Genomic DNA, 13,495 nt, shown 5'->3' on the forward strand with positions numbered 1-13,495 from the left:
TGACAAATTAATTCAGTTACAATTTGGAAGGTAAGTCTTACTACATTTAATTACAGCAAAAATACTACTAACCGTTTACTGTTTATAGGTATTATTTAAGGTAGTCACAAAATAGAAACAAATCTAACTTCAGTCAGCATAAATCACAGAGTATGAAATTTTACAATCTTTAACAAGAAATGGAAGGGTTTACTTAGTGGTTTTAAGGTTTAATGACAAAAACTAGACAATAATCATACCTCATATTTTAGTAAGTCAAAACCAAAGCCTTACCATCAAAGGTCCAGTACCCGTTGGACGCCGATGCCCAACCACTGACTTCTTCCACTGTACCTGCTGCCTCTAATTTTAACCCATTAAAAACACTAAAGCTGTTTTCCTTGTAGAGGTCTTTCACCTCCTTGCTTAGTTATATTCCTAAGCTTTTTTTTTTTTTTTTTGCAGCTGTTGTAAAGGGGTTGAGTTCTTGGTTTGATTCTCAGCTTTGTCGCTGTTGGGGTATAACAGAGCTACTGATTTGTGTACATTAATTTTATATCCTGAAACTTTTCTGTATTCATTTATCAGTTCTAGGAGTTTTTTGGAGGAGTCTTTGGGGTTTTCTAGGTATACGATCATATCATCAGCAAACAGCGACAGTTTGACTTCCTATTTACTGATCTGGATGCCCTTTATTTCTTTCTCTTGTGTGATTGCTCTGGCTGGCTAGGTCTTCCAGTACTACACTGAATAGGAGTGGTGAGAGTGGGCATCCTTGTCTTGTTCCAGTTCTCAGGGGGAATGCTTTCAACTTTTGCCATTCAATATTATGTTGGCTGTGGGTTTGAAATGGATGGCTTTTATTACATTGAGGTATGTCCCTTGTATGCTAATTTTGCTGAGGGTTTTAATCATAAAAGGATGCTGGATTTTGTCAAATACTTTTTCTGCATCTATTGAGATGATCATGTGATTTTTGTTTTGAATTCTGTTTCTGTGATGTATCACATTTATTGACTTGCTTATGTTAAACAATCCCTGCCCCTGGTATGAAACCCACTTGATCACGGCAGATTCTCTTTTTGATATGCCATTGGGAACTACAAAACATTGCTGAATGAAAGTATGGATGACACAAACAAATGGAAAGATATCCCATGCTCATGAATGGGTAGAATCAATATTGTGAAAATGATCATACTGCCAAAAGCAATCTACAAATTCAATGCAATTCCTATCAAAATACCATCATCAGTTTTCACAGAACTAGAAAAAGCAATTCTAAAATATGGTACCAAACAAGACCCCCCATAGCCAAAACAAAACTAAGCAAAAACAACAAAACTGGAGCCATCACATTATCTGACTTCGAACTATACAATAAGGCATTGTCACCAAAACAGCATGGTACTGGTATAAAAATAGGCACATACACCAATGGAACAGAATAGAAAACCCAGAAATAAACCCAAATACCTACAGCCAACTTATCTTCAACAAAGCCAACTAAAACATAAAGTGAAGAAGGTAAACCCTATTCAACAAATGGTGCCAGGATAATTGGCAAAGCCATGTGCAGGAGAATGAAACTGGATCCTCAACTCTCACCTTATACAAAAATCAACTCAAGATGGATCAAGGACATAAATCTACAACCTGAAACCAAAAAAACTGTAGAAGATAATATCAGAAAAACCTTCTACACATTGACTTAGGCAAAGACTTCATAACCAAGAATCCAAAAGCAAATGCAATGAAAACAAAGATAAACAGTTGAGACTTAACTAAAGAGCTTCTGCACAGGAAAAGGAACAATCAGCAGAGTAAACAGACAACCCACAGAATGGGAGAAAATCTTCAAAATCTATACATCTGACAAAGGACTAATATACAGAATCTACAAGGAACTCAAACAAATGGGCAAGAGAAAAAACAAACAATCCCATCAAAAAGTGGGCTAAGGAGATAAATACAAAATTCTCAAAAGAAGATACATCACTGGGCAACAAACATATGAAAAAATGCTCAACATCACTAATGATCAGGAAAATGAAAATCAAAACCACAATGCCATACCACCTTACTCCTGCAAGAATGGCCATAATCAAAAAATCAAAAAATAATAGATGTTGGTGTGGATGTGGTTAAAACACTTCTCTACAATGCTGGTAAAAATGGAAACTAGTACAACCACTATAGAAAGCAGTGTGGAGATTCCTTAGAAAACTAAAAGTAGACCCACCATTCAATCCAGCAATCCCACTACTGGGTATCTACCCAGAGGAAAAGAAATATTTATACAAAAAAGATAGTTGCACATGTATGTTTGCAGCAGCACAATTTGCAATTATAAAAATATGGAATCAGCCCAAATGCCCATCAATCAACAAATGGATTAAGAAATACCATTCAGCCATAATAAGGAATAAATTAATGGCATTCCCAGCAAGCTAGATGGAATTGGAGACTACTATTCTAAGTGAAGTAACTCAGGAATGAAAAACTAAAGATCATATGTTTTCATTCATATGGGGGAGCTAAGCTATAAGGATGTAAATGCATAGAATGATACAATGGACTTTGGGGACACAAGGAAAAGGGTGGGACGGGGGTGAGGGATAAAAAACTACAAATTGGGTTCACTGGACACTGCTCAAGTGACAGGTACACCAAAATCTCACAAATCACCACTAAAGAATTTACTCATGTAACCAAATACCACCTGTTTCCCCCAAAACCTATGGAAATAAAAATATATAAATAAATAAACTACGGCATTCTTCCCAGCAAATATAAAATAAAATGAAAACCCAAGTTTACGTTTTCCTCTCTCCTTTTCGGCAGGACAAATTTTAGAAATGTTTTTAAATAATAACTTTTTTCTTTTTCTGAGACAGGGTCTCCCCTTGTTGCCTAGGTTGGAGTGCAGTGGTGCAATTATAGTTAACTGCAGCCTCAAACTCCTGAGCTCAAGCGATCCTCTGCCTCAGCCTTGTGAGTAGGTAAAACTAAAGGCACATGCTACCAAGCCTGGCTAATTTGTTCCTTAACGTTTTTTTCTTTTAATTTTATTAATATTATACTTTAAGTTTTAGGGTACATGTTTTTGTAGAGATGAGCTCTTGCTATGTTGACCAGGCTAAAAATAAACAAATTTTAATTAACTTAAATATTTCTAACACTTTGGGCATTCATGAAAACAGCTCCATCTATGTTGTGAGGTAATAGGATAACACAGCAGTGAAAGTTTGAATAAAAATATTAAACAAGGCCTTAGAAAAGTATAATATGCTTATTATAGATACATCACTAAAAAAATTGTCTAGGTTAATACCACTAATTATATTGAAATTAAACTTTGATTCACATGTAAATATAGGTCCTAAATTTGGATTAAATATAATAGATAGAACACAAATTTATTTCCTCTGCCTCTGGAAGTCTCATTAGTCATACATAAAATACAGGTTACACACAGGATCAAGAGAGAAGGTTGACAGAGATGATTTTTAATAAATGCTGGGACATAAAATGTAGATAAAGGAGTGGTAAATAACACAGAAGCACAACTTTGGCCCCTACGGAGAGTGACTGGAAGAGAAGCAAGCCAGTTTGTCTTGTAGAACTAAAGGCAGGCTGTGAACTTACAGGCAAATGGAAGTTTGGAAAGTAGGGTAAAATGTAAAACAAAAGCCAGCAAGGTCAGAAAATCTGTGGTTAGAGCCCCAAGTCCACCTGTCCACCCATCTGATAAGAAACTTAGATGTGTGTTCTCTGGATATACCAAACCTGAGAATTTCTAGGTTCAGAAATACCACGGCTTAAACCTGAGATATAAAGAAAACTGTACACCAAAAATAGAACTCCAACTTGCTTCCCTAATTCTGCTTTTGGAAAGCAAGTAGCCATTCTTTTACTTCCCAGGCAGAAAATTGGGAGATCCTTTCTCAGAAGAAACTGAACTGGCTCGAATAAGGATCCCCAGATAATATACTGAAGTCCCACAAATGAACAGCTAGTTTGGCTTCCAACACCTCACACTGAGTGCCACCAGTTAACAGAAGTCCTGCTTCCAAATAAAGCCAGGGACCACCACACATTGGAGGGAAGCCTCCAACAAGAGACATCAAAACAATTGAAAAAAGGGATTCATGGGACTAGTCAAAATCAGGAGCAAAACTTAAAAAAAAAAATCTGAAAACACTCTGAAAAACATATAAAATTCAATAGAAATATTAGAGTAAAAAGTCACAGAAACTGAAAAATCGAAGGGGAAAAATTAAAAACCAATGCAGGTATACTGGTCTAAGCAGCTGAGTGTCTGAATAACAAGACTATCAGAAAAAAAGGAACAGAGAAAATAAAAAAATTCTCAAGAAGAGATAGTCTTCAGACTTAGTAGCCCCAATAAAATGAAAAGATTCCCACCAAGCTGTTATGAAATTTCAGAATCTCAGTGAGAGAGAAGCTTCTAAAAAGCTTCCACAGAGACATAAAACCTGGTTATAAATAATGTATCTCACAATGGCAATAGAGTCAAGAACAACACTGTAATGAGAGCACAATTGCGAAATATCTTTAGAACCATAAAGTTTAGATTCAACCTAGAAGTTTACTCTGTATCTAAAAGGAGGGATTTTAAGACTGGCCAGATCCCTAAACATCTCTGCCCAGGAAAATGTGCTCAAGTACAACTAGTGAGGATAACAGGACAGAAGGAAACAGAATCTAGGACTCAGGTGATCCCACACAAGATGGCAGTTATGTGAGATCCCAAAAGACTTCAAGGAGCTAGCACAGAAAAGCAGACATCGAGCATATCTAGGGAAAGCCACTCTGTATTGAACTAGGATGACAAAATGCCAAAGAAAGTTACCCCCCACCCCAGGCAAAAAAAAAAAAAAAAAAAAAGGAACATATGTGTTTTAGCAGATGGAAAGTATCTTTGAAAGGCATGTGATAAATGCTGCAGCACTTAGGGGAAAACAGCTGTTAGAAAACAGGCAAATGAATATAGTCAGAAAATTAGCTTCAGGCTGAAAAAAAAAATGGATGTGAAAGCAAACAGACCAGCCAGGGGCTACTTATTGCATTTGGCTGGGTAAAGTAACATAGGCTAGGGAAAAAGAGATGATCCAGAAAAAGTGCAGAAATGCTCAGATTTCAGAACTGTTTCAGAGAAAGAATGAAGGACATATAATGCAGAGGTACAGTGAAAACATCATATGACTTAGCAGTGAATAGAATTTGCATAGTCATAATCATGTAAATATTACTGATTTAATTAAAAGTGTGCTACAATTGGAAGAAACAGAGGGAGAAAAATAAGGTCATGGTATAGTGAGGAAGGTATGCTTTCACCTGCTATGACAAAGTCAATAGACAGTGCTGATAGCTATTCTATTTTTGTTATTTGTTATTCTGTATTTGTTATTTTGTTATTTGTTAATTCTTAGCTATTCTGTTTTTGTTATTTGATTAAGAATATGATTAAATATTTAAGGCAGATCTTTATACCACAACCAGAATATTGAAATTTAACTTAAATGTCAGAAATTCTTAAAATTTTTAAGCTGAAGACTTCTCTGAATAAATTTTATACTTAGGAAAATACAAAAAGAGGTCCATGTTATCACCACTGGGTCCCCGTTATAATCTAAAGGAATCAAGAGAGACATATTTTTATATCAAACTATCAATTTCTTAACTTTTTGACTGTTTACGTACATGCTTTGTATAGTTGCTTTTTCTTTTTTCTTGTACTAAGAATGAAAAAGAAAATGGTCACTTCTGATACAAATACCATAAAATAAGAGTAGTAGTTAATGTCTTACTAATTACTCCTAAATGGGAAAAAATTCCATTTAAAAAAATTACTTTCAACAATTTATATTTAAATTATCTGGCATGGTAAATCTCATAAAGTAAAATCTAATAACTTAGTTTTACTTTTTGATCTAGTTTACTTTTTGTTTCTTTTACATACAAATGAAAGAATCCTTGTGCACAAAAGGGCAAAAAAAAAAAAAAATGAGGACAGATGAAAAAGTTAGCTAATAAAAAACTTTAACTGTTGCATATATGAGCTGTGAGTATTTTCTCATTCTGCATTTACACATAGCTTACTTTATTTGCCAGAATCTAAGAGTTAACAGCTCTAAGAACTACTTTCTGGCCAGGCACCTATCTCTGGATGCACCAGAATCCCTGTAAGCTTCTCGAACCATACTTAGTGATCATCTACTAATACATCACTAAAAACAAAACAACTGGAAAGTAACTTATCTTCAATTTAAATTTTAAAATGACTATACAAACCTGATTGGACATGGTGTCTGCAGCACAAAAAATCATTTTTTTCTTAAAAAAAAAAAAAGGCCAGCATAATAAAAGCTCCAAGAGGACTTGGGCCATGCTTTGTTTCCTACACCGCCTCCACTTTTCATGCTGGAAGGACCTTGCAGGCAAACATTCCTACCACTGAAGAGTGAGGGACATGGAGTAGCTTTTGTTTTACCTCTTCCATGCTCTCTATGTGTGAGAAGCCCATAGCTCTGGAAGGAACTGGGAAAAACAACTCTGACATGGTTTGGATATTTTCCTCCCTCCAAATCTCATGTTAAAATATGACCCTTAATGTTGGAGACAGGGCCTAGTGGGAGGTGTTTGGGTAATGGTGGTGGATTCCTTATGAATAGCTTGGTGCCATCCCCACGGTAAGAAGCAAATTCTCATTCTGGTAGTTTAAAAGAGTGTGACACCTTCCCTCTACCTCCCTCTCCCTCCCTTCTCACTGTGTGGAACCACCTGCTTCCCCTTTGCCTTCCATCATGATTGTAAGCTTGCTGAGGCTCTCACTAGAAGCGGATGTTGAAGCCATGTTTGTACAGCCTGAAGATCTATGAGCCAATTAAACCTCTTATTGTTATAAATTACCCAGCCTTAGGTACCTCTTTATAGTAACGCAAAAATGAACACAAATTCTAACTTACTCAAGACAGGCAAACTTACTCAAGACAGGCAAAGTCTACTCAAAACTACAAAAAGAAAGGTTACAAACTCTCATATTTTACTGTGCTGCATTACTTCCCATATTATTATAGATCCTCACTTGTATTCTTGCTGCTTAAATCAACTGGAAAACTTGGCCGTGTATGGCTTTTTAGCAAACAAACAAGGAAAATAAGCAGAAGTAGGGCATGTTTAAATTTACATCAGATGAAAAGGTTAATAACTTAAAAGTTTCAAGAAGCATAAACTTGGATGTGATAAATGCATGTGATCAGAGGACTGTGCAAGAGGAGGCCAAAATCACAGATTCAATCTCTGTTGATGAACAACTATGTTTTTTTTTTGTTTAAATGGAAACCAAGCTGAAGCCTAAGTTCTATCTTTAAAATGTACTCTTAGGAGCAAGGGAAAAGGGGCAAAGAATTATAAATAAAGATAAATCTATGACTCCTCCATCACACGACAAATTGTGTTGATAAAAAGATGGAAAAATGTATAACTAAAAAATTTACATGATTTCACTAACACAGTAACAACTAAAAAAAGTATATCACGTATTAAAATAAGACAAGTGAATATGTGAAAAGTTGAAAAGATTAAACCAATATGAGTTTTTGTAAATACTTTCTATAATACATCTGATCAAACAACAAGAGTTTTCAATCTTTTTCTTGGCAGAAAAAACAATGTTGTCTCACCATCTGTTTGAGATTTTCTCAGGAATATTGTGCTTGCCTTTGGATGGTCAGAAGGGTTGGGCTCCAAAGGTATATCTATGGAGGGAGAGAAGAAAAAAAGATGTGATCATTTATAAAAATTTATCAAGTCATTTATTTGACTGCTGCATTTAGGCTGTTTCACTACCTCTACTTTTATTCTTATCCATTGAAATGAATGTATAGACAGAAGATAGAGCCAGGCAAGATGGTACATGCCTGTAGTCCCAGCTACTCAGGAGGCTGAGATGGGAAAATCACTTGAGCCCCGGTCAGGAATTTGAGGCCAGCATGAGTAACATGGTGAGACTCTCCTTTATTTTTTTTTTTAAAAAAAGGTAAATTTGCCTTTAAGTTGTGTAAAATCAACTGCATAGAATAAAACAAGATGGCAGTATGTTTTAAAAGACAGGTCTATTTTATAGGCAAAATATAAGATGTAATCTGGAGTTTTTAAAATTTTAAAAAAGTAAATTCAGCATATCTGTCTCTTCTATGTCATTCTGAGGACACAGAACCTTAGTTCTGTTGAGTAGCTGTCTTCCATAGTCACATGAGATCTCTAAGTCTTCATTTCTTCATTAGCAAAATGTAGGGAGAACATATATAGGCCTTATTTGTATTGCAAAGAACCAAATGAGACATACATAAACTGTGCTGTAATCCTAAAGAATGACAATAAAGAGCCTTTTTTGAGCTCTCATCCAACACTACCCATCTATTAACTGGTGTGTAAAATCACTCAGAGGCTTTCCTTACACCACCAAGCGGAGTATGTTTACACAAGTACTTACATGCTTTGGGTATAAAGGTATAATGAATTAATTCACATATTTGTTTATTCTAAATTCTTAAATATCTTGGAAAGTGAGTATAATACTCCAAGTTACAAAGTCACACTCATCATGAGTCTTAATTATTCTACCTCTGAAAAAAATAAAAGCCCAACCAAAGTGTTTTTTGTTTTTTTTTTTGTTTTTTTTCACTTTAAGTTCTGGGATACATGTGCAGAACATGCAGGTTTGTTACATAAGTATACATGTCCCATGGTGGTTTGCTGCAGCTATTAACCCACAATCGAGGTTTTAAGCCTCACATGCATGAGGTATTTGTCCTAATGCTCTCCCTCCCTTTTTCCCCCACTCCCTGATGGGCCCCAGTGTGTGATGTTCTTTTCCCTGTGTCCATGTGTTCTCATTGTTCTTTTTGCTTAGGATTGTCTTGGCTATACGAAGCCCAATCAAAGTTTAAATAGAAGAGCTATAAGACATTTCCTCTACAGTAATAAATCTCTGACATTTAAATGAAACCAAAGAGCCAGTGGATTTAATATCTTTATGATACAATGTTTTCTATTTGGAAAAATTTAGTTTTTATTCAAGAACCATATTGTTACCCAGAATTCTTTTTACTTAGATTCATCTCTTTGCAAAATTTTAGAGGCAAATCAACTGTTTTCTCTTTTCTACCCCCTCCCATACCCCGCCTCTCCCAGTAGTGTAGAGACTGAAAAACCCTAAATTTCTTATCTTTGAACAAGATGCTACTGTCAGGAGGGGGAATGACAAAGGGGAAGCCATGGCAACAAACACTCTTACACAGGCAAGGTCTGACATTTTAACCTTCAATCTTTATATTACACATTCAAAGTCTACATTTACGTTTTATGTCTTTCGAAAGTTTTGACCACAAATCATCCGCACGTCTCTTTTAGAACGAAGAGGTAAATAATGTCTGTTAAGAAGCCAGAATAAATCTGGAGACACATTTTGTGTTAAAGTAAGAATTTTAAAGTAATCAGAGCCTCATAGGTAAACTCCTTTGGGGCAACCCCCCCCCCACACCCATTTTTCTGCAGCCCTGGCCATGACATTTCACACCTTTCCCAATTATTTTAAGCACCCTGCATTTTCTTTCCTTCTGTGTTCAAATTAGTTAGAAGAAACTAAGCAGCTTCTATCAAGGTGACTTAAAGCAACCCATATAGTCTCTCCTATGGCAACCTGCATTCTGATTTTAAATAAGAAATCCCCAAGTATTTCAGTATGAATTGTCCTGAGATATGGCTACTTTAACAAAAGAAACAATTAGGCACTTACCTGGTCCCTTCACTTAGGTACCATCTGGATAAGTATAAAGAGAATGGGATGGGTACTGGAAAGTTGGGATATTTGAGTTTTTATTGAGAAAAGGAAGAGAATATTCCAAAGAAGCCTCAACAAAGTCCCACAGGATACTAAACAGAGCTACAGACAAGAACAGCCATAAATAAATGGTCCCATGACAGAAAGGGAGAATGAGATGAGGGAGCAAGAATTGGGAGTTTTGGAGAGAAGGAAACAATAAACTAACTGGACTCTGTGGGGAAAGACTAAGGGGTGGGAATGCAAGGCAAGCCAGGTTTTGTTCCTGGAGAGCCCTAGGATAGCTGGCTACAGGCAGAAGGGAGCCTGAGGTGGGGGATGCCTCCCAGAGGACCCTGGGGATAGCAGCAGCCAGAAGTGTGCCGAGGGCAGAAGGCACCTGTCACCTCCTTACCTTCAGGCATCTCCCGTTCACAGATGTGGTACATGTGGAGGCCCTCACCAGCTTCAAAAGTCACCTCACCAGGCTCTACAGCCGCAGCCACAGGCACTCCTGCTATCAGGTCCCCAGCTGCTGCCTCATAGGTCTCAGACTCACAGTGACACACCGACCCCTCGTGCTGGTGCAACTCGGGGCTGGCCTTGGGACACACACAACAGGTCAGTATGTTTCCCATGGGGTGCCTCTACTCCTGTCACCACCTGTGCCTCTGCTCACAGCTTTGGCCACACACTCCCGCTGCCCTAGGCCGAGGCTATGCTGCACATGCAGAGATGGTCTTGCCCGCTGCTCGCCTGCCCACCTCACAGCCCAGCCCCAGCCCCGGCTGGGGCTGCAGGCCAAGGCCCGTGCCCTGCCGCCTCCCCTGAGTTGACTTGTCTGGGAGGGTGAAGACCAGCGAGCTTATTTAATAGGTTGTGAACCCAACAAGCGCTGAGAGACACAACAACTGCCTGAAGAGAGAACAGATGGAGCTCCTCCTCCTTCTGTAGTCACCTACAGACGGAAGCCCACTGGCCCAGGTGGGAGCCCAGGCTTGTGGCTCACAATGCCCTGCCCTACACTTCACAATGCCCTCCCTGACAGCTCACAATGCCCCACTCTGGCTGCCACCGCTCCCCTACAGCTCAGAATGCCCCTGCCTGGCCTGCCCCACCCTGTGACTTATGCTGCTGCTGCTCTCCTGGCCCCTCGTGCAGTGCCAGTGGGACTAAGATTTTCATTCATCACCAGCTTCCTGAGCTTTTTAGTCCTAAGAAAAGCATAAGGTGTTTCCTTACTTGAAGCCATCTTCCTCTATGAGTTCTATACAAACCCTCGGTTAGTAGAGTGGGTCCCATTAGCAACCAAGTTGAACAACTTTTATTTGCTGACTCAATGTAGATACACCTGAATTGTTGACTGCTTTTGTAACTAAATACTCCTCTCCTGTCTTCCAGTGAGTGGAGTTTTTGTCTGCAGCTTGACCATAGCAGTCCCTGGGGCCCTAGCTCTACTCTCAATAAAGAGTTATGGCTGTGTGTCTTGAATCACACCTTAGGACCCATCCTGCCTCCACCTCCTTCTCCATAAAATAGAAACCTAACTTGTCCCTCCAAGTTCTGAAATGCTGAGACTTACCAACTCCCTTTTCTCCCCTGTTTCTTCCTTCCATGGCAAGGACTTTCAGATTTTCTCTCTTTTACTAACAAAGCATTAAGCATGATTTTGTCATACAAAATAGAGAGCCGTAAAGTGGGGTACCACAGTCCTAATTCAGTAAAGATGAATATTCAACATCTGGCAATCAGTATGTGCCTGACAGTGTTCTAACTATGCTATGCTCATTTAACCCTCAGAACAATCTCATTTTACAGGTTTTACAGACGACATTGAAATGGAGAGGTAAGTTATCTCCCCAAGGTCACACGACTGTGCAGGCTGGGGCCACGATTTGATCCCAGGTAGTATGAATTCCCCAATTACTCAAGCGTGATTGTCAGAAAGTGTATTGGTCCATTTTCACACTGCTATAAAGAAATACCTAAGGTTGAGTAATTTATAAAGGAAAAAGGCTTAATTTACTCATGTTCTACATGGCTGGGGAGGCCTCAGGAAACCTACAATCACAGTGGAAAAGGAAGCAGGCACTTCTTACATGGTGGCAGGCCAGACAGCGTGAGCGTGTGAAGGAGCAACTGTCAAACACGTATAAAACCATCAGATCTCATGAGAACTCACTCACTATCATGAGAACAGCGTGGGGAAAACTGTCCCCATGATCCAGTCATCTCCCACTGGGTCCCTCCCTCAACAAGTGGGTATTATGGGATTACAATTCAAGATGAGATTCGAGTGGGGACATGCCCAAACAATATCAGAAAGTAAAGGTAGAAGTCAAGCTTGGAGGGAAAGTGACATAGTAGATTAGCACATTTTTAAAAGAAAAACATTTTTTTGATGTGGATTTTAAAATGCCTCCGCTTCATTCAACATTGATTAAGTCCCTTCTACATGCCAGTAACTGTATGTGTGAAACAGTCCTTTCACTTTTATTTTTTTTTTTTTTTAGACGGAGTCTTGCTCTGTCACCCAGGCTGGAGTGCAGTGGCGCGATCTAGGCTCACTGCAAGCTCCGCCTCCCAGGTTCACGCCATTCTCCTTTCTCAGCCTCCCGAGTAGCCGGGACTACAGGTGCCCGCCACCACACCGGGTTATTTTTTCTATTTTTAGTAGAGATGGGGTTTCACCGTGTTAGCCAGGAGGGTCTCGATCTCCTGACCTCGTGATCCACCTGCCTCAGCCTCCCAAAGTGCTGGGATTACAGGCGTGAGCCACCATGGCAGGCCAAAACAGTCCTAACCCTTAATGCTCATAGGCAGATACAAAAATAAAGGCTTAAGGAGTTCAGTTTTCTGAGACCACACTACTGGACAGGGTATAAACCTGGGATACAGACCCACCTCTATTTGACCCCAAATTTGATGCTGGGATGGCTTTAATTTTATTCCAAAAATTTGAGTCATTGAACCATACAAAGGTGAAGAGTCTCTGTCAGATGTGTGTATAGTGGTCTGTATAATAAGGAAAGACTGAAGGAAGTAACAAGACCAATTAAGAGACTTTCTCTAAAAGAAGAATAATGATAAAGGCAGTGGCAGTGACAAAAGTGGAGGAAAAAGTTTTCCGATCATTTCAGAGATGGAATAGGAAGTGCGTGGTCAAGAGATGTGAAAGAAGAGGGGAAGTAGAGGGAAAAGAGAGCTGCTCAGGCTCTGCTGGGGAAGACTGGGTATGTAGCAGTGCCTTCCTCCTGGCAGAGAATGTAGGAAGTGAAATAGGTAAGGAGGAAAAGATAGTTTTTTACTCTCAGTGTCACATAAAATGGAATTCTATGGTCAAAAGTTGAATATAAATCTCTGTAGGCTAAGTCCATTTGTGACATCCCAACATATGTTTTCAAAAATAACACACATACTAAATCAAACCATTAAGAATAACTGGGGAAATTTTCTAAAATTTGCATGCTAATAATATCACCATTTTTCATTTATTACTTTCATGGAGCAATTCTGAATCTATGGCTATAGCAAATGAGGCACCTTGTATAAAATAAAGCTACTACATGAAACAAAACATTTAAAATTCTATTGTCCTCAGAGAATAGAGAATGCAACTGAAGCCGTGGGCATGGAAGTGATTACCTTGAGAAGTTGTGTACAGTA

At 38.6% G+C, this 13,495-nt stretch overlaps 1 protein-coding gene across 2 annotated transcripts in view; it reads right to left on the reverse strand.

The window, feature by feature from the left end:
• The window catches only part of LOC129048433 (cyclin-Y-like protein 2), a 35,389-nt gene extending 24,583 nt beyond the window's left edge, over positions 1-10,806 (reverse strand). The window contains exons 1-3 of one of the 2 annotated variants that reach the window (XM_054523238.2): positions 10,245-10,806; positions 7,689-7,763; positions 5,707-5,741 (exon numbers count right to left, since the gene is read on the reverse strand). In XM_054523238.2, the coding sequence (XP_054379213.1) occupies positions 5,707-5,741; positions 7,689-7,763; positions 10,245-10,467 (333 nt within the window). In that variant the 5' untranslated portion in view covers positions 10,468-10,806. The remainder of the gene's footprint in view (positions 1-5,706; positions 5,742-7,688; positions 7,764-10,244) is intronic. The other variant, XM_063727537.1, reaches the window with a different exon arrangement.
• Between the last annotated feature and the right edge of the window lie 2,689 nt (positions 10,807-13,495).

This window comes from Pongo abelii, chromosome 8, assembly GCF_028885655.2.
Source record: "Pongo abelii isolate AG06213 chromosome 8, NHGRI_mPonAbe1-v2.0_pri, whole genome shotgun sequence".
Lineage (NCBI taxonomy): Eukaryota > Metazoa > Chordata > Mammalia > Primates > Hominidae > Pongo > Pongo abelii.